The 27,746-nt window shown below is 20.2% G+C and overlaps 2 protein-coding genes across 8 annotated transcripts in view; both read right to left on the bottom strand.

Annotated features, from left to right (window-relative positions):
- LOC122715659 (serine/threonine-protein kinase Doa) overlaps positions 1-27,746 on the bottom strand; it is a 79,206-nt gene that overhangs the window by 42,982 nt on the left and 8,478 nt on the right. The gene's annotated exons all lie outside the window — the stretch shown is intronic.
- Positions 22,217-23,614, bottom strand: LOC122715661 (histone-lysine N-methyltransferase SETMAR-like). The gene has a single exon (XM_043938020.1). The coding sequence runs from the start codon at positions 23,418-23,420 to the stop codon at positions 22,959-22,961; it is 462 nt and encodes a 153-aa protein (XP_043793955.1). The 5' UTR covers positions 23,421-23,614; the 3' UTR covers positions 22,217-22,958.

The raw sequence follows: 27,746 nt of genomic DNA, 5'->3' as shown, positions 1-27,746 counted from the left end.
AATAATATAACAAACATGAAGAATTATTATTCTAACATGATAACATGAAAGAAACATAATAATGTACAAATATAACAGAAGTATCCAATTAAGTAAAAAATATATATATTTAAAATTACTTATATTATTTATATATATACTTAAAAAAATTATATATCAATAAAAACAAACATTAAATTCATTTTCTATAAATACATATTTATTTACTTCATAATATTATTCTCTAATAATTATTCTATAACAGTGTAATAGTTCGAAAATAAAAATGGATCGAAAGGTGGATACTTTTGCGACCGATTATACATTAAATGAAATGATTAAATTTATCGTTGGGATACGGTTCTCCAAACTGCTTAAATATAGCGCGTATTTGATTTAAAACGGAACTGACTGAGAATCAGTCGTAGCCTGCGTGCTGTAAACGAAATGTACACGGAACGTGTCAGAACGAGTTGACCTACTTCAGCTGTCTGCCTTCAAATAGACCATTTCACTTAAGAGTATTTCGCTGACGTATTTCGCAACGTCTTGATCGAGTGGACCACGGAAGATATCTCAATTTCAAGGTTAAACATACATGCTGCTGTTGTAAAACCTTGCTTCGAGTATCTATAAAAGGTTGAATATATACATAATAGTCTTCTGACAAAAAGGAAACATCGTAATCTTCTAAGCTTTTAATCTGCTTTTTTTCCTGAAATGTGATCCTAATAAAGTGAGGGTCTTATTATATTTTAATAGGAATATAAAATTAAATTTTTTATAATAAAATTAATAGGATTAATATTTAAAGTATTAATATAAATATATTATTATATTATTGTATAAATAAATATTTATTTCTATTTGTTTATTATATGTTATTTCATTTATAATAAAGTATGATACTAATATTATTTAATATTTTTAGTAAGTTCTATTTGTATCTAGTAATATTATTATTGAATGATAGAATAAAAATAAATACATTTATTATTTTTTATTAGAAATCAAAATTAGTCTAATATTCATATATTATTATATATAATATATATAAATTATTAAAATAAAACTAATTTTATAAGAATAATAAAATTTCAAAAAAATATTTATTATATTTCCAACAAAATAATAATATTTTCAATTTAAAACAATTATTTTTTTCATAATTATTCTAATAATTACAAAAATAAATCTGAAATCAATTAATTTGATTATATAAAATCTATTGTTTTTTTAACAAATTTTTTAGTAACATAATTTTCACACAATGAATCGAATTGAAAAGCATTATGAAACAAAAAAGGTTCGAAAATTCATGCCGATGATTCATGAAGGAAGTTGTCAAGATTTTTAATCGGACAAAATCGTGGCCTTCGATACTGAACAATACCTTCTTCCCAAAGAAAAGAAAAAATATGAAATAAAAAAATCTATCGATAATAAAATTATTGAAAAAAAATTGCTTGGATTTTTATCGAATTAAATTCAATAATATTATTATAAATTATAATCGATAAATCTTTATTAATCTCTATCACATTTCTAAAAATTATTATTATTATTATTATTATTATTATATATTTTTTTTGAAAATACTATATTGTCACGATATATATTTATTTATTGTATTTTTAATTTTACTTGTGAAAAAAATTATAATGTTATATATTATATATAACAATACAAAAGATTTCAATAATTAAAAAAAAAAATACGAATTAAAAATTCATAAATCCTTAAATAATTAAAAATTACAATTTCTTTTAATCGATCTAACAATATTTTTAAAAAAATAATCAACGAAAATTTTCTTTCGCTTTCCCTTCTTTCCTTTGAATTAACTCTCTCTCTCTCGCTCCCTCCCTTTTTAAAACAAAACATGGGAATTGAAATATTTTTATATGAAAATATTATTTTACTTGATATCTATATCAGATAAATATTTATTATTTATACTTGGATTTGATATAAATATTTATATTTCATTTGAATATAACACAAATATCTAAATGACTTGTTTCTATTTTTCTTATTTACAATTGTATTAATATATAAATGTAATGATATTATATATTATAATATAATATATTATATAATGAAATATATTATAAAAACTGTACTATTATTTGAAATATAGCAATATGCGCGGTTAACTGCGGTATAATTTTCATCAATTCCTGAAATTAAAAATAAAAAAAAAAATTCTGAGGCATATACTTTCTTTAGAAACGCGAATATAGTTTCCTATTTTACTTATAAAAAAATTTCGATCAATAAAACGAATGAAAAAAAAAAAATCAACAATTCTTACACCTACTTCCCTACTAGATAACTGACACAGTTCTATATTTAATCGATCAGTATTATACTACTTTCTTCTATCATTACTTCATCTATTATTTTATTTTATTTCGTTCAAAATAATATGAATCAATTTAAAACATATATATGAATTATTATTTCTTTATGCAATCATTATTTAAAAAAAAAAATTAGAAACATTTATCTCTATCCATCTAATTTCAAACATCTTTCTATTTCCTTCAACCTTATATACACATTCAACACATATACTCTCATACAAAACCATCCCAAACAATCCCATCGAGCGTTCAATCAGCTGATACGAACCACAAACAAATCTTGGCGTACGGATGCAATCGTTCAACAATTATCGCTTCTCGATCTTCAAAGAATTGGCGCACACGATCCTACGAAAATATCGAACGAATCTTTCAACGCAAAATAAAACCGTATCGAAAGGAAGGAAAAATCAAAGAGGCGCGCACAACAACTAAACCCGTTGGGGAAGTTGGTCTCAATGTAAATCACTCTGTGACGAGCGTACGGAAGAGGAAGAATCGCGATAGAACGTTCCTGAACCAATAAGGAATCGGCGAGTAGTTGTGAATACGGCTCGTTCGCTTTCGGTTTCTGTTTCGGGTTCGTGCGTTGGAACACTTCCAACAATTCTTCGAAACAGCGACCAGAGGGAACGGTGGAATTGATAGCGCAATTCAGTGTGTATCCTTTTCAAAGGATGCATCGCGCTAAAGAGGTCATAGGATTATGCGCAAAGACCGCCCTTTTACCCGCAACGCCGCCCACCACTAGACATTTCATCCCCTCTGTACGCGCATCCGTGCCAAAATATAAAGGAAGACAATGTGATAGTATTTGAAATGAGGAGTAAAAATAGTCGAATATTCTCTTCGAAACAGAGTAATCTGGATAATGGTGTTTAAAATGAAAAATAAAGATGTTTGCATTTAAATATTTCCTCCATTTGAAATATTTGAAACAGAATGATGATAGATGATTTCGATGATTATTTTAATATTTTTTTTTGAATTAATTAAAAAATTATTGTTATATTAAATGGAATATTTAAATATTATTTTTTATGAAATTCTAAGTTACGATTATTGAAATTCGCATTAATTGTATTAATCAAAAAATATAAAATATTTATTTGCAATAAATGTTTTTGTTTTGTTTTATTATACCTTTTTATTTATTAAGTTAGATTTTTAAGTTAGATTTTACTTATTAAATATTAAATATTTATTTCAAAATATTTGAAATAATCAAAAAGCAAATTTAGAAATATAAAATATTATTTCAACAAAATAATTTTATTTGTTATACTTTAAATAAATTTTTTCCTATAAATATAAATATTATATAAATATAAATATTATATAAATATTTATCATTATATTATTATTATAAATAAATATTTTATATTATTATTATAAATAAATATATAAATATTATTATAAATAAATATTTTATTATAAATAAAATTTCAAATAATCCTAAAATTATTTCAGTGAATAATTTCATTTACTATATTTTAGATAAATAATTTCCATAGATGTATTTATTATTATGATTTGAAATAAATTTTCAAATTCTATTTCATTTTTATAAAATTATTATAATAATTATAATCAATATTTTTTGTTTAAAAAATTCAGCACTCATAGCAAATAAATTCTTTAGAATTTTTTTTGGCGATTTTTAATCGTTTCGCGTGAGAAAGTCTAGCATGTTTATTGTCCTTTCTCATACAAAGAATTACCATCGTAGATTTGGGAATATGACAAGGTTAACGTGTAGGCGGATTTAACAACGTTGAGGGTGGATTGGATCGATTGATGCGAGTTGCAGAAAGTTTCTTTACAATTTATCTCTATTGGAGGAGAATTCTAGAAAAAGGTAATTTCTTAATATGTAATTTTTTTCTTTAAATCGAAAAGTTTCGAAAAAAATAGTTAATTTGTTAATAACGAAAAAATTTTGCAAATAAATGATTTTTTAAGAATTTTTTCTAGGAATATGGAATATACAATAATCATAATTTATCATTTTAATAATAAATATAAATTATTAAATAAATCCAATTTTTTCAAAGTTTTAAAGAGATTGGTAATATCATTCTTGGTTATTTCAAAAATAATGATTTTTTTTTTGGCATGTAAGCATGATAAATACAAGAAATCAAAAATAAGTTTAATGCTGTTTTATTAACAGATTCTACATAAATATAAAAACAAGACGTATATACAAGTGAGTCATGTAACGTCATTTCAAGTAACTTATAAATTATTTGTTATGTGAAAAGATATTTCATAAAAAGATTGCACGGCATAAAAAGAGTTATAATTTTGTTTCTTTTATGTCACAAATCGATAAATTATAGAAATTTATATATATAAATATAAAATGTAAAAAATTATCAAGATCGACTAGCTTTTTATTTCAATGTTTCACAAATAATAAAAAAAATCGTTTCATTATTGTAATCTGAAGTTAAAAATAATAAAAAAATATTTATTTACTTAAAGAATATACAAGAAAAATGATTTGGTATTTTTAAATCTTTTGTAAAAAATTCTTTTGGAACATATGAAAATTAACTTTATTTTTTTAAATAAAATCATATTTTCATTTTTTAATAATTAAAAAACTATTAAAAAACTATTATTAAAAATATACCTTAAAAAAAATTAATCTTCATATATTCTTTATATGTTTATTTGCAAAAAATTAATAAAATCAAATTTTTCTGCTATTATATCATGCAACATTGATATTAAACAATTTTTTTTCACAGCAAATAATTAGTTGAAATAATCTTATTATTTGGAATTATAACATAAATATAAATTATTTCAATTAAATAATTATATTTCTAAAATTCTTAATATTTTTAACATTTTTAACATTAAATAACAATATAAAATATTAAAAATTATATTTCTATATAATTATATTTCTAAAATTTTTAATATTTTTAACATTAAATAACAATATAAAATATTAAGAATTATAAATCTATGAAACGATTTTAGATATAGATGTTACAACATATTATTTTGAAATAAATAAAATTATTGAAAATGAAAAATTATTTTTTTTAATCTATCGTCGTTTGAAAGACAATTTCACTAGCAGAAATTATTTATATTGCAAATTATCCATATGTATCAATATGGATCATTCGATGAATGACTGCTGATTTCTCATCATTTGAAATGATAATTGCAATTTATCTACGATTTATCGACGTTATATTGCATAATAAAATACCAATAGAAGATCATACATTTATAACATATAATCATAAGTATACAGAATGTTAATATTTTTGTGGAACATTTTTAGAGAATCGATTTTTGAAATCAAAACAAATATAAAATCAATCAATCAAAAGTTCCAATATAAAAAATATTGATATACAAAAATGATGATTATATTATTATTATTATTATTATTATTATTATTATTATTAACAATAAGTTAAACAATACAACTTATTAAGTTCAAGATAATTTTATACATATATATATATATCACATATATATAAAAATAAATAAATAAATAAAGAATAAATTTTAATTTAAGCTTTATTTGAGAAAATTGAATTTGCTAAATATAGATCAATTTCTGCTTAAATATGAATGAATTATTAATAAATTATTCTGTAAAAATATAGAATACAATAAAAAATATGGAATAAAAATCTTTATATTTCTGTTCTTAAGAAAATCGAAAATGAATAAAAATAATCAAATATTCATATATTCGACGAATTTTCAAAATCTTGAAACGGAAAAATATAGTTTACATTTTTTATTTATTTTGTATATAAAATAATCTTTTTTTTTATTGATAATCCACAATTTTGTATTTGATATTTTCTTAATTTTTAAATTTCATTTTTCAAATAAAGCGCTAAATGAAAAAAAATTTTTTTTTTTTAATATATCTTCTATATATGCAGAATCATGTTTTGCCTACTTATACTATTATATACATACTATTACGTATACTACTATGTATGTATAACGAAGTTAATCTTGATGATTCATCATCAACTGATATTAGTAAGGTCAATGTTAAATTCTTTATGCTATGTTATACTGACTATACTATATTGACTGATATTAAAAGCCTTGTATTACTTATCTTTATTATTTCATTTGATTTATGATAAATAAAAAAATTGAAAGAAATTTTGCATAATGTTCTACGTTAATTTATAAACATAATTTATATCTTATATTACAATTATATACACGATATATTTATAAGATAAAGAAAATTAATAGTAAAATTATGCTATTAAAAAGAATTATTGATAAATCATTTATTATAAACAATATATTATAAACAAATTATTCTACTTTTATATTAAGATATATAATTTTTAATTGGTTTTCCACATTGAAAATTTAATAAAAAAAATTATATAAGTGATTATATTCAACGATGAGTGAATTATATAAAGATTTTTGTTAATTCAAAAATTTTTTACTACTATGTTTCAAAATTATTAATTTATAAAATTTTAATTTCTTTGGTATATTTTATTTAACTTTAGTTTTTAAAATATAAAAAAAGTTATAAATTCTTATCATAAAAATATATAAAATAAATATCATTATATTTTCTTATATTATTCAACATATGTACTATATCAACTTTATTTTCTATTTTCTATTTAAACCTTTCATTTTCTTGAATATAATATGAATATAATATTCATATTTATATTTCAAATACAAAATATTATTATATACATTTCATATGATATTTAAAACAAAATATTCGAATATTTAATTTTTAATCATATAAGAACACAATTTCATTACAAAAATATCAAAATTTAATACAGGCATTAAAAAATACTGCACTAACTTATTTCTTATAACTTATCCTTATAAATCTTTTAAATAATCTTTACTGTTTTTTATTAACACACGCGAAAGAACTTTGCTATTTCTTATATATCAGACATATCTACAAAGTGCTAATAGTCATAAATCACTTAATATGTTTTATATATTTCATTCATTCTTTATCTTATATTTTAGATATAGCATATCTTTTTTCAATAATTAATAAATTTTGCAGAATTACATTTGGAACTAATTGATATAATCACTTGCAAAAATATTCAAATACTATAATACTATTAGCTTCTATATTCTATATCTAGAATAAATAAATATAAATATAAATCATTAAAAATGTTTTATAGCATATTAAAGTATAATACAAAAATATCAGAAAATAAAAAAATTATTACTACATTATTACTTAATATAAAGTTTTAAATATTTATTTAAATTTTTTAAAAATGTTAGAAAAAGGTGAATTTTCATGTTATAAGAATATTCAAATATTTAAAAAATTTAAAAGAATTAAAATAAGAATTTATTTTTATAAAAAATAAAAATTATTTTGTTAATAACTATTTTTTTATTTAGATGAACTTATTTTCCTTTAATGTAAAAAATAATTTATGCTAACATAAGTTTCTTATTTTCTGATATCTACATAAATACTAATTATATATATACATTAATATAATTCAAAACGCTTTTATTAATTTATTTATATTTATTCTAGATAAAACATAAAAGTCAAAATTATATCAATATATCAAATATTTTTAAAAATAACTGTTATATTATCGATTATACATCATTGTGACAGAAGTTGTCAATATATATCAATAAGAAGTCAATATTCCAACTGTTGGATCATATCATACCTTTGTATCCAAGAAGAGCGACATATGGCATATATACAGCACCGGCATCCTTTAATTTCCGTCCGTCTTATCACCTGAATTACAATTGAACAGTTTCGTGATGGTTGGCGACGTATCGATGCTAAATCAACACTCTTCGACGTATCGAAGAATAAATTTACTATTCATAGTGAGCAATGGCTTTTGATTTTTATTCTTTATGTTCATAAAAATTGTCATGTAAAAATGTAATTCATATAATTCGAAATAGAAAAGTTGTTTTATGGCCAATGCTTGTGGGACAAAATATGATTTATACGTGCGAAAAATAATTTTTCGTCTGTATAACACATGCTCGTTCTAGTTACAATTGTTATATTTATATATAGTTTTCATAATTTATAAGTTTTCATAGTCCTAGTTCTATTGACATATGATTCGAGAAAATGTTTACTTTAAATGATTTTTCTTCTTTTTTTTATTACTAATTGGAATGGAAATATTGAATAGAAAAAAATTAATATGAATATAAATCACAAAAAAAATATTGATATATATTTTTTTCTTTTATTTTCTTTGTATTCTTATAATAATCTTTGAATTTTAAATTTAGAGAATTATAAAAAATTATTAAAAATTAGACGATTTTTTAAAATGATTTTAAATTGTTTTTCTTTTTTCCCAAATTATATTAAAATTAAATATTAGGAGTTAATGCGATTTTAAATTACAATGATATATAATATTATAATTACAATGAATATAATTTTTGATTTAAATATTTTTTTTATTTTCTTTATACTCTTATAATAATAACCTGAATTTAAAAAATTATAGAAAATTGTTAGGATTTTGATAATTTGTTTTAAGCAATTTTGAGTTTCTCTCTTTTTCTTTTTCATCAAATTAAATTAAAAATTAATATTATTCGATTTAATTATTGAATCACAAGATACAGATTTAAATATTATATTTCTTTTAATTAAATAAATATTTTTTAAATAAAAACTTCTTAAATTAATGAATATTGAATTGTATCATTGTATCATTTTTATTAATAATTTTTGAATTTTAATTTGTAAGAATCGAAAATTCAGATTAATATCAAACTGTATCTTATATAATTATATAATAATTCTTTAAAAATTATTTAGTCATATTATAAATAACTTTTTTTCTAAATATATCTTCATAATTACTTTGATATTGATTATTAGTAAAATATACATTAAAAAAATATTTTTTTTAAATATATATTTTAAAAAACGGAAAGAAAATTTAACTAAATTATTAAAATGATTGAAAAAAATATAATTGACGAAAATTTGTACTTTTTTATGAAGATAAATTTCAGTTATAGGTAACATGAACATATTTTTATATGTAGAAAATGTTAAAATATTTTGTTTTATAACAAGAAAAATTTATGATTCTTTTTATTTTCTTGTTTCGCGAAAAATATACAATATATTAAAGATTCACAAGTTTATTTAGACTTTAAAATGAATATTGTAACTTTATTAAATTAATTAATCAAAATAATAAAAAATAATTTTTTAACACATGGAAATATATGAGTCATTAAATATATTGTAATATCCAACGTGTTTTTCTAATTTAGATAATATCTTTTTGAAGAACAAAGTAAGAAAAGTTATTTTTTATTCACAAACTTTGGATTCCTATCTTTTTATTTTTAAAAAAACTTAAAGAGTTAAGAATAACAATGCATTTTTGATTGATATGTGTGCTTTAAAATCATAGAAATTTTTATTTTTACTTCTGTATATCAGCTTTATAATAATAAAGCTGATTAAATTCTCAATAAAATTTTAATTTTATAATAAATAAAGATTTTTATTAATTATAATACTAAAATATATTTTAACAATTATTTATTCCCACGATTGTATTTCGTATCAGATATTGTATTATTTATTTCCAACACATCCAACGTTTGCTATAATTTGGAATAAAATTTTTTTAATTATAGTGTTGAATTATTTAATTTTTGAATTATGAAATTAATTGAAAGGAATACGAATACGAAATTAAAAAATATTCATAACGGTAAAATTTGCGTGTTTGTTCACATTAAAAAAAAAATTTATATTATGAATAATTTGAATATTTTTAAAATAAAATCCAGTTTCTTTTACAATTGCATTAAATAAGTTACTAATAAAATAATTTAATATCTTACGATCGATTATATACATCGCATATGAATTGCACATATTATGTAAGAAAGAAATAAATACAGCATATAAAATAGCATCAAATTTATTAATTAGATAAATTTACTAAGATAACTCATTTAATAAAGAGATAGATATATATACTCTGAAAACATTTTGAAAGCATTATCATATTTTTTGTTCTTTATCGAAAATAAGAAAAAATAAATTTAAATTATACGATCAAAAAATGGATATTACGTTTATCTTTTTAATTGTTTTCCATTGCAAAACAGATTTTATTTCATTTTGTGTAAAATAAAATAGATAGATCTTGCAATGAGATATCTTTATATATTTAATAGAAAGAATAATAATTCAATGATGTATATATTTTTGTGTCAAAACTTCGGATTTAAATTAGATGATAAATAGAAGAAACATTCGATGATTAAAGATCCACAGATTCAAATTATGTTTATTTAACTTATTAATCATAACGACTTCATACTTCATATATATATATATATATATATATATATATATATATATATATATACATACAATATATATATATAATCATAGCGAATTCAAAATTATTCAAAAATATTTAGAAGTCTGCTGGAAAGATATTAAGATATTATTTAAATGGAAATTTAAAAATGTAAATGTAAGAATTTTTTATTCTTTATTATTCCTCGATAATTGAAAAAGTACTCATGATGTAATTATAATTAATTAGATCTATTACAGACTATCAAAGAACTTTATAATATTTTTCTATATATCTTACGTACTAGAATATAATAAATATAGAAAATATAATAAAGAAAATTTTTCTAATTTTTCTTCCACATATAACTAATAACATATAACATATTTACTTTTCTATTGGATGCTTTAAAAAATATACCTTAGATATATTTTTCCATAGATGTAATAGCATATAGATATAATTGATATAAAGTTAGTTATACTAGCTACTTATTGAGCAGTTAGCAACAATTTGTAAATTATATTCATCAATGATATAAATTGTAGAGATTCATTCAAACAATGAAAGAATAAGAATTAATTATCGAGTAGTTTTTGTGTATATATATATAATGTTCGTGAATATTCGTTAATAAATAGACATCTTAATGTAACACCTTGTTTTTTTGATGCTCATATGACCTTGGCTTAAATAAAATAGAAAGAACGTTCACGTTCGATTTTTCTTGCTGCAATATATAAAAAATGTAGATTCGTTAGCCGAAATAATTTCAAGAAATGATGGGAATGTATATTTGCGAATCTATAGAGCCATTAGATATCTATTAGAGCCATTACTGTTGTTGTACGTCTAAATTAAAATAACTCAAGCATTGTATTATTTTCTATTTAAAAAATAATACATATGTCACAAAGACTTTTGCTATTCAATGAATGAAATTTATAACAGATCAAAACTAATGTCACACGGAACAAGTTTTAAAATAACGAATCGTTTCTTTTAGCGATAAGGAAATTGAAATAAAACTATGCATATGAAATGAGCAAAAAAAGAAAACGAGGAATTTGAAAAAAATTTGAATGACTTGAAAAAGCTTTCTCTTGTTCAGATTTAAGACTTTTGTCTTAATAATTAAACAATTTTTGTTATATAGGATAGGATAACTTTCCTAAAAATAGGATAGGAAGGATAACTTTCCTAAAAAGGGAATACGAATCATTAATCTCAACATAAAACTTGTTCACTTATATAATGAACAACTTCTCAAGATTAGACACTTAAGACATTTGTCAAAGATATGTAGAATCGATATTTTTTGTTAATCTTCGTATTTGGAATATTCTGACGTTCATTGCGGAAAAGACGAATATGTAAGTCGTCAATATATTATTTTATGAAAACATTTTATGAAAAATTAAGATTTTTTTGATATGATTACAATCGAGGATTATTAAAAAAGAGAAATTTTGAATATATTTTTAAAAAATAATTTGGATTAAATTTTTAAATTAGTTTTATTTTTATTTTAGATTAATTTTTTTATATCTAAAATAAATTATAATATAAATATAATAAATTATAATATAAATATAATAAATATAAATATTTTAAATTATATTGATTACTTATATAAATATTAATGTAAAACTTAAATATTTACAGAAAAAAGCCTATTTGTAAGAGGAAATAAGAAAACATTTAAAAAGTGTTATATAAAAGTGTTATTTAAAAGTGAAATATATAAAATTCTAACTTAAAATACACATAATTTATTTTTTATAATAATCATCGATCATAATTATTTAAAAAAAACTCTAAATTTAAAATATATAAAATTTAAATTTTTTAGAAAATAAAATTTTTTTTAGGAATTTAAATATTGAAAATTAGATTATAAATTAATATTCTTTGTAAATCAGAAAATATAATAAAATAATTAATATTTAAAAACTGATTTTCTATAATATTTAAAAAATTATTTTCTATAATAATTATAATTTTGAAATAATTAAAATTACAAATGAAGTATATCAGGTAATAACAAAGATAATACAAATTGTAACATAATAATTTTATATAATATCTCTCTTATTTTCAATGCTTTAGAAATATCAAATGCTTTGTTGAATAGCAAAATCAATTGATTAGATAACTTTTTAATCATATATGTATATATTAAAATCTAATTGGACAAATTATATACTATTTATATTTATTTGATTCATTTTGTATACGAATATAAAAAAAAAGAATATTATTTCTGAAACTAATAAAATTATGAAAAGATTTTATTAAAAATTAATTTGATATTATTCATTAAAAATTCTTTAAAGTTTTTTTTTAAGTTTCTAAAAAATTTTGAATAATTTAATAATTTTATGTTACTTTTCAATATTTTTAGATTATTATCTAATAAGATTAATTTATAAATATTATCATTTTTCAAAATATAATATAGTTTATTTCTCGAAGAACTTTAAATTAAATGATAATTGAAAAATCCAGAAATCTGATGGTTATTAAAATTTTATTTATAAATTTAAACGATACATTCATGAAATATTACCATAAAAATAAATGATAACGTAACAGACATATAGCTTAATAATAGTTTTTATAACAGATATCATAAAATCTTTTTTATGTTCTTTTTTGCTTGACTAGCAACTTTTATGTCTTTTCGAAATCATATAAGAAGATGAATGATAAAAATTTATAATATCAATAAAATCAAAGTAAAAACAATTTAAATTCTTTTAAAAAAAGATCAATTTCATGATCATGTTTCCTTTCATAAATTAAATGATGTTCATCGATATTCGAATAATTTATTAAATATTATTTTTGCTTTTAAATGTTATATATTTATAATACTTTAAATGCCATAAATAATTCTTTGATAATAAAGAACAATCACAATTACTTATTTATATAAAAAATAATGTACAAAAAGAATAAAAATAAAAATTGAATAAAAATATAAAAACTGTAAAAGTTTGTAAAGTTATCATTTTGATTACATTTTGCTATAATGTTACTTATATCTATGTTGAATTTTATGAAAGCTTCTTTGAATATTATTAATATAAAAAATATATTTTTATTATATATTTTATTATATAAATTGTTATTATACTCCAGTTTTTAAGATATTAGACATAGATATTAGATATTACATAAGATATTATATTATCTGATAATGTCATTTTAAAAGAATAATTTTAGTAAAAAAATATAATAATATCTATTTATACTTTTAATTTAATTGCTATTATGAAAATTATATTTTTTAATTACATTTTTTAATTTTTTAATTTCTTTTCAAATATATTTTTTTTAATTTCCTTTATGTAACTTTTCTAATTAATATCATATGTAAATTATATATTAATTTCAAGTTAAATATAAAAATTGAAGAAAAATATGAGATCTTTAACAATTGTATTAAAAATTTATAAAATATTATTTTTTTCTTTCTTTTAGATTTATTTGAAACTTAAAATAAAATGTTTTATATATTTAAACTACTAAATTTATTTTTAAAATATGTATTTTCAATATCAGTTTACAATTCGATTTTTGAGTAATTAAAATACTCGCAAATATAGACTTTATCTAAATATTCCAAGAAAATTAAATAAATTTTTAAAAATTATATTAAAAATTTACATTCTATGTATTATTATCCAGTATTTTGTTTTAAGTTTCATTAATGTCCTAAAATTCTAAAAATATTTCAAGCAAAATTTCATTTGTTCACACCTATCACTTTTAATTATGACAAATATATAAAAAAAATAACTAATATCGCAGAGAAAAAAAGAAAGAAAGAAGATCTTATCGAAAACCAATTTAACGTTATATGCAGTTTTTTTTTTATAAGCCTCTTTATATTTATATTTTTATTTATATTTATAAGCCTCTGTTCATTTATTAAACGCTGAGGTCCAGTCTTTATGAGAAATTTTCCTATTATTGCAAGATTGATCGAAACTTTTACAAGTCCTCCAAATGGATGGGCAAGTAAAGAGAGCACTGGAGAAAAAATAAACAAGGACCTATATACCTAGATTCTAAGCTCGATTGGTTTTTCCTGTGCTAAATTTGTTATTAATACATTTTTGTGAATCAAGAAAACAATAAGTCTTTCAACGCAATTTTCATTTCAACAAAGAAAAAAATATATATATATTTGTATATAATTAATATATATTATATTAATATATATATATAATAATATTTTTCTTTAATAATAACATGCAACTTTTTTATTGCATGACCTAATATATTAGTTTGTAATGGTATCGCGACCCAAATTTTATATATTTAGATTGGATATTATATCATCGTATATTACTAATTACGATGTATATTGTATGTGTGTGTATGTGTGTGTGCGTGCGCGCGCACACACACACTATAAATAAATAAAATTATACATATATTATTATGTTCGAATATACAATAATATATTATATTTTATATTTTCTGTTTTATTGTCATGAAATTATTTTCATTAATTGCTATTTTCATTAATTATTCCAAAGAAACGACGATGTGTATAATCTATGACAAAATAATAAAAAATACAAAAAATAAATTTTTCATTTTTTTATATTATAATTATATATACTATTTTAATCAATTTTCCAATATTTTTTAATAAAAATATCAAATATGATATTTAAATGATCTTCAATAAAAAATAATATACAATATGCATTTATATCTAAAAAGTTAAGATAACTAAGTATACGAATATTTTTTTCTATCTCAATTTATAATTAAATTGCGAATTTTTTTATACAAAATCAAATTTTTATGAACATGATTAAAGAAATGGATTTTAAGTAGAGATTTATTTTATTTTTCAAATATCATAATGCATGATATATTTTGGATATTTTATATGTATATTGAATATTTTATATTTTATTTTATGTATATTTTTACTACATTTTGTAGATTTTTATATGAATTAAATTTGCCATAAATACATGAATATCTGCAGTATTTGTAAGAAATGTTTTTCGCGAGAGAAATCAAAAGAAATTGTAATTTTCAGAATAGCCACCTTGGATAAATTTCGCGTTTCCAATTGTATAACAATTAAGCACTACTGTATTTCGAGCAGTTTGAAGTAATCGAATAGTTCTCGTTTCACGATCCATTAAATGTTTAATCTGATTTAATATTTACTGAATCAAAATTTAATTAAAAAAATCGATTAAAAAATTGTATTGTGTTCCAAAAAAGCAATAAAATTGCTTATAATAATTTTTTGTAAGAAAAATAAAAAACATAAAAATTCAAAATTATGAATATAAACAATTATGCATTTGAAACATATGTATATATATTTAAGAATTGTGTATATATATTTTAAAACAAAAGTACATAATATCATAATTTATTCTATTTCGTTCTATTTCATATCAAAATTTTTAAAAATTTTAGAATTAAAAACATTATTCAAATATATTATAGTATATTAATATAATATTCTAAATATAAAAGAAGGTAATAACTGTGAATAATAGCAAAATATTTCTATTATAACACAAAGTTTATAAAATAAAAAATAATTCATTTATAGATAAATGCTCTATTTGTTCATATCGATACTTCATATTCAAATGGTATGAATATACTATATTTGAATATACTTACGCTGCCAAATGTCCTATTATTTATACGCAATAGATTGAAAAAAGATAGTATTACGAAATTGGATATTTCATTAAATAAGTATAATATATATTTTATAATTAAATTCGAATATAATTAATTTCGAATGTATGGTAATGTTGACAATTTCAGAACAGAATCAAATAGATGATATATATCAAGCAAATTTTATGTATAAGAAAGATAAGATATGAGACGAACGTAAAATTTTTTTATTGTAATAACATATTATATTATACGCTTTTAAATTTTAATTTTAAATTTCATTTTTATTAAACATGAATAATCGAATACTTATCATATATATTTTTGCGATAAAATTGTATGATTATCAATATTTCTTGAGATTAATACTATATATAATCATATATAATCATATAAACTATTTCTTTCAGTTGCGAAATAGTTCATGTATTCTTGAAGCATAAATGGAAATATAAACCGTTTTTATTCGAAGTTAATTCAACAATAGATTATGTAAATAAATGCATAGAACCAGAATCCTATCTTTCAAGTATCTTTGAAGCATATAAATATTCTCATAAAAATATTAAATTTTTAAAAATAATTAAAAGAATGTATTAGAAAAAATAATTATGTATTATGTATAATTTATTATATAGAACATACTCTTCAAACGAAAAACATAGCGAAATAAGATTAATTTATTATAAATTAATTAATGAAGGATGCAAAAGATGTTTTGTATCCTTGTATGTAGATAAATACTACAAAGATTAGATTCATAAAGATTCATAAAAGAGATTATTACGAAAAAATGATTAAATAAATTTTAAATAATTATAATAACATATGTTTTATAAAAATATATTGAAATTTATTTAAATATTTTCATAAGTCATATTTCCAAAGTCAATTACAAAAGAATTCAGTTATTACATAAAATTACTAATCAACAATGTGTTAATAATATTAGAAAAGATCAACCGCAATTTATCTTTTTTTAAATTAAGTTTTTTTAAAAATTTGACTTTAACCTATTTATACAAAACTATAAGACAGATTTGATAAGACAAGTTTCGATCAATTAAGTTTTATTATTTAAGAATCAAATAATTTTTGTATGAATCTGAATCCAATCGTAAAAATTGTTTTTCATATTAGATTATTTTGAAGATGAAAGATATCGATTCTTACTATATTTATTATATTTATTATTTATTTAAATAGCTAAAGAAAATTTTTTTTAATATTTCTATCAATTTATCAATATAATATCATCTTTCTTTTATAAAGTCAAATTTGATTTATTGTTACAAGATTTTTTGCCAAGATACACGACTTTGGAATTATTTCAGAAATATTAAAAATCATAAAATGTCTAAAATGTACACAAATCTCGCATAAAAGAATGTTAAAAGCTAACAGTTTATTTTTTTCCAACATCAAGAAAACAAAACAATGATTAACAATGATTAACTTGTTTGTTGTTGTTGTAATTTTAATCAGAAAATTGTACAACATTACGAAAGAGAAATCGAGATCGAGAAACGAGAAACATAAACATAAGTGGTGTAAAAAGAGTGCTTATTACTGATGTTTTACTATGACAAAATTGCGTATGTCGGTAATAATGGCGACATTTAACGGATTTTTCATCGTTCGAGAATCCAATTTACCAAGAGCATGAACGATTTCATCGAAACTTGTTTATCTTCATTTGATCGCGTAAAATACGTGTAACTGTATAGTTATTTATACCTACTAATGAAGGCAATTAAGCTGAAAATATGGTCTATCACGCACTGAGGATAATTAGGAAGCATCGTATTTATGCATGCTAATTGGATTTTCAAATCCACAGGAAATATTTGAGTCAAATATAATCCTAGAAATTATAATAATTATTTTTGTGATTACGAATAATTAGTTTATGATCTTGAAAAAACTTATTTTGAAATTTCTTTGATTTTAATTCGCTTGTAGTTACTTGTTATATTTTCTCTTTTATTGCGAGTCTTTGTTTGACCTTTCTGACTTAACCGGTATAGTAGATTTCTTCATTATCCCAATAGAATATGTATATATTCGTTTTTATTGTGTCAAATAGTTGCAAATATAATTTATTATTATGATTTTTTTAAACATATCAACATTTTGTGAATATAAATTGGCAATAATAAATGATGAATAGTTAAAATAGTGAATGATTGATTAGAAAGATTCTCTGTTTATTATGGTTTTTTTTCTTTTTAGAATATAGAATGGAATATGATTTAGATATAAATTTGCATTTGTTATTACTAAAAATTTAATTAAAATGGTTCATGCCATTAAGTAAGTGTAAATCACATATCTTTTAATATAAATTTTTCATTTATCATTTAACATTTTCGTTACAAAATGAAACTTCTTAAATCATACATTATATGAATGATAACTTGTTCAAATAAATATTTTTCTTTTCTTTTTAAATTCTATCTCTAATAACTCTCTAAATTCTAATATTTTTCTCAATAATTTATTAATCTCAGAATTTATTAATTTTTTCTGTATTATAAATATTATAATGTATTATAATATATATATATATATATATATATATATATATAAAGCATATGTTACATGCAAACTATTAATTTTAATAATGTGGAGTTAATATAATTTCAGCTTATAATTATTAATTATTATTAATTATACTTGAAAATTCTGCAAATCGATCAGATACAAATTAATGATATATTTCTTAGAAAACCAACAGAACATATAATATTAATACCTCCAGTTAATAAAATATAATAATAATAAAAAAGATGAAATTATGAGAGTATTATTTATGAGAGTCTTAAATATAAAAACGATTAAATTTCACAGATTAGATTTCAATATCTTAAGTCGATATTTTTGACAGATATAAGAAAAGAAAATGCATTGAATGAGAATGAATGATAAAAAGAATGAGAGAATGAAGAGAATAAAAAGAATAAAAGAATAAAAAGAATAAAAAGAAATCAGAAGAAATACGAGTGAGCAAGATTACACAATTGGATATATGGACTATCGTTCGATATCGTGTTTTATATAGATATTCGAAATTATTATATATATTATTATATAGATATTCGAAAAAGTAAAATTTTAAGAATTTACTAATTTTATCTTACTCAGCTTTGTCTTTGTCATTGAGAAAAAGAAATAGAGAGAGAGTGACATAAAATAAAGTATAACAATTATTCAGCAAGATTATCTTTTGGTAATTGAAATGAATATCTATGAGAATCAATACAAATATAATCATTTAATAAAATCTCAATAATTTGATTAAAATTATTTATAATAATATAATACAAAATTTGTAAATTAATTATATTTTTTATTCTAAGATTTACTAAAAATTCCAGGAATTAATAAAAATAAACACTCACATAAGCAAACAAATTATATATATACATATAACATATACATATATTACTTACAATATTAATATAATTAGGAATATAATCAAGTTCAACATATATTTATAAATTCCAATCAATTTTAATAATAATAAAATTTCTAAGTTTCGATTATTGATTATTGAAATAAAATATCAATGAATATACTTTTAATCATTTTATATAAACTAATTTTGAACTTTAGAATGAATATTATAAGTACACTATAAGTTACAATATAGAATATATATTATATAGGAAATATAAAATAACTAATTTGATGTTCGAAAGATTCGCACTTTTCATAAATATTTCAATAAGTGGTAATTCTATAACTGATAATTTATTATTTTTGTTTAGGAATATCCAAGTTGATGTTCGCTTTTGAACTAAGAAGCAATGTGAAAGAAATTACTGTATTCATAAAAAATTCGAATTTATTCAATCAAAATAAATCGACCTCCTTTTCTTTTTTTTAAATTGCTCAAATTTTCAAATTCTTTGATCAGACTGTTCGATAATACATTTACATTTTTCAAAATATTTACTTTTAGTAGAAGCGATATAGGTAAGCGAGATGGTAAAATCAGTCAAGCGAAAATAAAATTTACATGCCTGAAGAATGTTCGATGTCAATTCAGAATTAGTTTTTTTTTTCAAGTATCTAAGTCAGCAGTAAAGATTTTCTTGGCAACTCTGGACATAAGATGCGTATATCCTTGAATGTGACTACTAAAATCAATGTCATCATTTAATATTTTTATTTAATTTACGATCTCACTATTTCGTCCGAGTTCGAGTCTTGATTTATTGTTTTCCTCATTCGAAATATTTATAAAATATTCGAAATGATTGAAAATTATATGTATATATCACATCTTTAATTATAATCAATTTATTGGATTTTTAAAATTTTGAACACATATAAGATAATATGAGAAAACAATAGCACTCAGAATATACTCTGAATGGAAAAAAAATTTTGATCACACATGGCAATGCAACTAGATCAGCTACACATATAAAAGGTAATATTGACATTGGCCTTTTAAAATAAAAGAGATTATATCATGAAGAGGATAAGAACCATCCACTTGCTGAATCAATTTAATTGCAATCGTCAGAAATGTTTATCAAACTATTAGTATATATTCTTACTTGATTTTTTTTATAATATATTCATTTAATTTAATTTAATCCTATTACTTTACTTTCATCAGTGAAATCATGTGATAAATATATTTTTGTAAAAAAAAATCAATTATCAATAATAAATTAACGAAAATCAAAGAGTTAATCTCGAATTATTGAATAGCATAGTGGATATTGAATTGGATTTGAATTACGCAATCAACTCATTCCAAGACAGTCATTTCCTAATTAAATAACGCTAATGAATTATCAATTATAAAGCAGAAATAAATTACTAATTACAAAGCTACTATATAATTATAATCTCTTTGCTGGAAACTTGAAAAACTTTAGTATACAGTATACATTCGATAAACAAAATAATATACATTTGCAGATTAAATAACATAAGTTAATTATAATCTCTTTGCTGGAAACTTGAAAAACTTTAGTGTACAGTATACATTCGATAAACAAAAGAAATAGTATACATTTGCAGATTAAATAACATAAATCAATTATAATCTCTTTGCTTTTGTCAATCTTCTTAAAATTTGAAGATAAATAAATTAAAGAATTTTCTATAAAGTTTCTTTTAATATAAAATTGCCAAATAAATTTCTTTTGTGGGAATTTGTTAAGACACTCTTTTAAAGTGAGAGAAAAGTAAGAATAGAAGAAATGAAAGTGGAGGAATAAATAAAAAAAATTGATATTTTTTATGGTTAAATTGCTATCTTATCACAACAATATATATATATATATATATATATATATATATAAAATAGAAAATCAGTTATTTATTTTTTCATGTTTATTTTTTTTTCCATTTATTTTTTCATTCTATAAAATTTTTCTAGCAATTTTATTCCTTTATAGAATGTTAATATACCTTTGAAAGGTTGTTTTTAGAGATTAAAACAAACATAAAAGTTGATTTACAATTAAATGAAGTTTACATAAAGAGAAAGTGAGATGCAAATAGAGATCGTTGTGTGACCATTACACCATTCTCATACTCTGTGTCGTTTCTTCTAATGCAAACTTAAATTATTTATAATTTAATAAATAATAAATAATAATAATAAATATGCTTCAAGCAAAATTTTTATAAACAACTTTTGTGTCTGTTTTGATCATTAAAATTGATCTTCCAAAATTCATTAAAATTTCATTAAAATTGATGTTCCATTACACTCTATAAATATATGAATATATAATGTATTTTTTTTATTATTTTTATTCGATTCTTCCATAGAAATTTACTATAAATTACTTGGCTTTTTTTGTATTGTATTTGTTTAACACTTCTATTAGGCTGTCTTATAAGTTTCTTTTCTTTTTGATAAAATGAATACACAATATTTGTTGTTTAAGGTTGATTTATTGCGTTATATATGAACCGTTCTGCTCTATCACTTTCTTTCATCTCTCAGAAAACATCATTATTCCTCTTTCTGAAATTATTGGAGTTTACTTACAAAATATTCCTCGAGGTATGTTTTTATTTCGCTTACGAATTGGAACCATTTATTATGGAGAGAATTTTTTAATGGCAAGAGCAAATAATAGTCGAATAGAACAAAATCTGGAAAGTATGGAGGATGCAATAGAATATCTCAATTAAACTGTAATAGTTTTTCTCTTATAGGTAAATGCTGCAACACAGTTTTGCATTGTCGTGATGAAAAACGATAGCTCATCGGTTCCTTAATTCTGGCCGTTTTTCTTCTATGGCGGCTCTCAATTTATCAAGCTAATTGTAGTATTTGGTAGAATTGATAGTTTCACTTTGAGGAAGAAACTCATAGTAGACTACACCTTTCCAATCCCACCAAATGGACAAAAGAACTTTCTTCGGGTGAAGTCTAGGCTTTGCGACAATTGAAGGTCTTGGATAAAATACGTTTTCCATGCATATTTTGATACAAAATCCAAATCTCGTCTCCAGTGACAAACTTTTTTAAGAAAAGATCTCTTTCATATCGCTGGAGAAGTAAATTGCACGTAGAGACGCGATTCATAAGGCCCGTTTCCGTCAATAATTATAGAATCCAAACTTTACATCGATTAATATATCCCATCCTGATCAGATGATTATGTACCGTTGTTCTGGGAATATTAGTGATATCCATTATTTTTCGCACACTATATCGCGAATTTTCAGCGAGCATGGTCTTGATAAGATCCGTATCCGTCGTTGTTAGACAGCCGTTGCGGTCTTCGTCTTTCAAGTCAAAATTGCCAGCTCTAAATCTCTTAAACCAATTGCGGACAGTCGTAATAGTCGTAGCATCACTCCCGTAAACGATACAAATCTCCTCTGTATCATTTGCACTATTACTTTTTTTAAAATAATGAGGCATAACATGCCGCAAATACTTTCTTTGACTACCCATATTGGCGTAGAAAAAATTTTTAAAAGAGATTGTATCACCAACGTACTTTAAAAGAGCTCTGAGACGATTGAAAAAAATGCCATAGACGGCTAACAGATAAGCCTGCATATTTATATAAAAAAATAGCTAGTTAAAGTCATTCTAGTATGGCGCGAAAGAAAAACTTATGGGAGACTTAATATTCTTTGATAGTGATTAGGTATAATTGTTTTCTATTGAGAACTTCTATTTTATCTTCTTCTCTAGTTGACAGATAAATAATAATGATTTGCTATGATCTTTTCTCTCTTATCATTAATTTTTATTGACCTATCAAAGACTTAAAAATCATATTTTCACAAAAAAAAAAAAAAAACTATTTTTCAAGAACAAAATGAAGTATATTTTTAAAGAATAAAAAGATAAATAGTTGTTTTTGAAAGACAGAAAATTATCTTACCTACGCATGAATTAGCGTCATTCAGAGACAAATAAAGATCACAATCAAAACCATTTTCAAAACTTATAAAAGCATAGAATATATTATATATTTATTGAATTTGAATTGAAAACGAAAATAAATATGAAATTTAGAAAAAGTTACAACATATTTATAGTTAATTTTTCTACAATCACTTACAAAAATATTTTATGCAATAATTATTTAAAATTATAATATCGTATAAATAAATTCTTTGTTTATAATTCAAATATTTTGTTTTTTTAATTATTACTTATTATCATTATTTTTAAAAAAATAATAATAAAATAAAATACAAAAATAAAATGTAGAAAACATTCAAATTATGAATAAAATTTCAAGACATTACAATTTCAAGACATTGAATTATTAACATGTATTTGAATAAATTCTTATTCAAAATTCAATTGAATCACTAGTAATGCATTTAGTAGATATTATATTAAGATCAATAGTCAAGATTTTAAATTTAACATTTAAAAGAAGTTATTTTGTAATGAATTATTGTAGTATGTCATTTCAATAAATTTTGATATATTCAAAGTGCAATTGAATCAATATGTTTACAATGTTGTATTGAGATTGGTAGTCAATGTTTCGAACGGAACATCTACAAGAAATAATTTTATTATGTAATCGCTCTTGACCTTGTGTTATAGGTACTTACATGTATCTTGAGAGATATATTGAGATATATTGCTATCAATATATAAGAACATCATAAAATAAGAAATGAAAAAATAAGAATGAATTTCATATTTCTTGAGTGATTTTATCTGCAAAAAAAATTAATATGATTCTATGATGATCCCTTAATTTAAAAATTTGTCAAATATTTAAGCAATAAATCTACAAAGATCTGTTTTTTTTGATCCATGTTTTCGTTATTAAACTGTTATTTACTTCATTAAAAATATGAATTAAAAATAATTCCAAATCCAGTTTGAAGTAAGTTAATAGTTAAATAATTTTTATTTGACAAATTTTTTTTTATCCTCATGGTTCCAAAAATATTCAATGCTAATTCTTATTGGATCATTTTATATATGTATAACACATATAAAAACATATTGAAAAAATTATGATAAAATTGGCAATATTATATAAAAAAGGATTTTGCAAGACACATAAGAAATACCTTACCATAGGTTAAAACTATGTCTGCTTTATAAGTGACTGTCTAGTCATCTGAGAATTAATTTGTTAACGAGTTCTAATGATGAAATGAACCAAACTGATAAATATTTCAACGGAAATAGGTTATAAAATCATTGAGATATATATGTATGCATAATGAATTTAAAAGATATTTTTTACAATAACTGAAATCTTTAATCTTTATTTTTTTACTTTTTCTTCTTTATCTTTAATTACATTTGAAAGTGCCATATTTATTAATATAATTAATATAAATTTTTTTAACTTGATAAAAAAAGTATTTATCAATTCTATATTTGAGAACTAGAATAACTCAAATATTATTATAGTATAATAATAATAAATATAATACTTTGTAACATATGCAACACTTTATTATTTAAGTATGAATGTTTTCTATTAAAATATTTGTATTTGTTGTATTTTTTCTATTTTTATATTAGAATTATCTATAAAAAAATTTTTCATACATAAAAAAATAAAATTTTTTTCTCTGTTTTTATGTATAAATAAATAAACTAAAATAAAACAAAGAACTTATAATTTAATAAAAATTAAATTGTCAATAAAAATCTAAACTAATAATAAAATTTTAAACAAAATAAAAAAAATCTTATAATTGATCAATACGAAAACACAGAAAATCTAATAGTCGACAAATATCTTTTATCTTCTCAATCGTGTTTTACTAAATTTTTATTTAATTAAATAATTATTAAGTTACATTTTCTCTTATTTTTTTTTATTTATTTATTTTTCTTATTATTGATTATTTATCACGATCAACTAAATATGCGAGAAATCATGGAATACAATCGGTATATTATATAATTGGTATCGTGTCTATACAAACACATCGATGTTCCAAAGGAATTTCGAAATTGAATAATTTTAAACAAATGCAATTGAGATCAGTCATCGACCCGGACCAGAACAGGAATTAACTTTAAGGTGAAACTATTCATTAAATGCAACCTTAAAGACAACAGAAAAAGAAGATTAAAACTCTTCTATCATATATTACATTTATTTCAAAAAAAAATTATAGGATAACAAATTCTTTATAATTTATATAATAATGTTTATCAACATTTAGATCATCAATACAGATTTATCTTTTATTTAATTAAATAATTTGTAACTTTTTAAATATAATTACATAAAAATACATTTTTAATAATATAAAGTAAAGATAGTATTATTATAATATCTTTCAAAAATAAAATTTTTAGTTCAAATTCATTTTCAGATTTTTTAGATTGCTGAAGATGAAAATTATGATTATTTTTTACGGAAATGTACTTTTAAAATAAAGTATAAAAAATAATTCAAGAATTTTCATAATAAATATGATTTTCCGCGGAAACATATGATTAATATAGATCCGTAAATTATCAATTTCTAAATATCTGAATATGTAATTCATTAATTTTTGATATTTAAAACTATTTAAAACTTCGATATTATGAATTTATTTTATTAAAAATTATTTTATTTTTTAAATTATATATATATATAGCATTCGATATTTTTAAAAAATATTCCATGAAAAATGACTATGATTTACGAATTCAGTGATTCAAAAAACACCGCAAAATAAAAAATTTGAATTAAAAATTTTGCTTATTCAAGCAATATTCAAAATATAATATTTTATTTTTAAGAATCGTATAAATCGCAAATACATGCAAAGTAAAAAGAGAATATTAATGATGATATTAAATGAAATATTAATAAATTATATCAATAATAATAAACTAATATTAATAAACTATATCAATAGTAAATATAAAATATTAAATATATAATCACAATAAATTTTTAATAATTTTTAAATATCTATTGTAATTTTATTGCAATATATATGCAGTATTATTTTATTCATCTCTTTCAAATTTTTTAAAAATTATTAATTTCCTATCAAAAGAATTTTTAAAATTCAATTAGATATACTCTATAGGCTTATATCTATATAAATTTATATAAATCTTTAAAATTTAAAATTCTACTTTAATTTTATCATTTTCAAATATGATTTAATTTCTTTAATTTCTTATATTTTTATGAAATTTAGTCAAAGTTAATTAAAATGTAGAGGAAGTATCTTATGAAAATTTTGCTATAAGCGGACGGAAATATGGTCAAGATTGTGATAATTATTAGATAACAAGAAATCTAAAATAGTCACTAATCTAATTCAAACAAAATATTTATTCAGAGAAGATTGTTTATTCAATATATATAAATGACAGAAATTATCCTAGATTTTAAAATCAAAAAATTATAATTATAATTTAATTGTAATTTTTTTATAATCAAATATTTTATTTATAGAGAAAATTTTAAACGAAAAGTTAATTTTTATTTATAATTATTTATATGGAATTTTAATATTAAAATAAATAATAAAAAATTTTAGTATTAATTTATTTATTATATCATTATATATGAAAAAAATAAATTATATGGAAAAAAATATTACTTAAATATTTATATAACAATTAATAAATAATAGTAAAAAAATATAAATTCGATAAAAAAATAATATATAAATGTAAATTTAAAATAATTGATGAATAAAAAATAAGTCAATATTTTCATAATTTAAAGATTGTTAAAATTCATTGAAGAATATTCTGTTTGATGTAAATCACTATAAATTGGAATTATAACAAAATTTCATAATCTCAAGATACAATCTTAACTTTTATTACTATTTTTAAGATTTTCAAAATTAATAGCAATAAGACATTTTCCATGATTTTCATTTCGTAAATTAATAAAATTCTATGTTTTCCGGGAATATTTTGTATAAT

The sequence above is a fragment of the Apis laboriosa genome, unplaced genomic scaffold (assembly GCF_014066325.1).
Source record: "Apis laboriosa isolate Shangri-la unplaced genomic scaffold, ASM1406632v1 scaffold39_cov144, whole genome shotgun sequence".
Classification (NCBI taxonomy): domain Eukaryota; kingdom Metazoa; phylum Arthropoda; class Insecta; order Hymenoptera; family Apidae; genus Apis; species Apis laboriosa.
The sequence above is the reverse complement of the archived record's forward strand: the minus strand, read 5'-3'. Positions and strand labels throughout refer to the sequence as shown.

Coding starts and splice junctions, on each gene's coding strand:
- LOC122715661 (XM_043938020.1), bottom strand. CDS start 23,420: ATGCAGGCTTATCTGTTAGCCGTCTATGGCATTTTTTTCAATCGTCTC.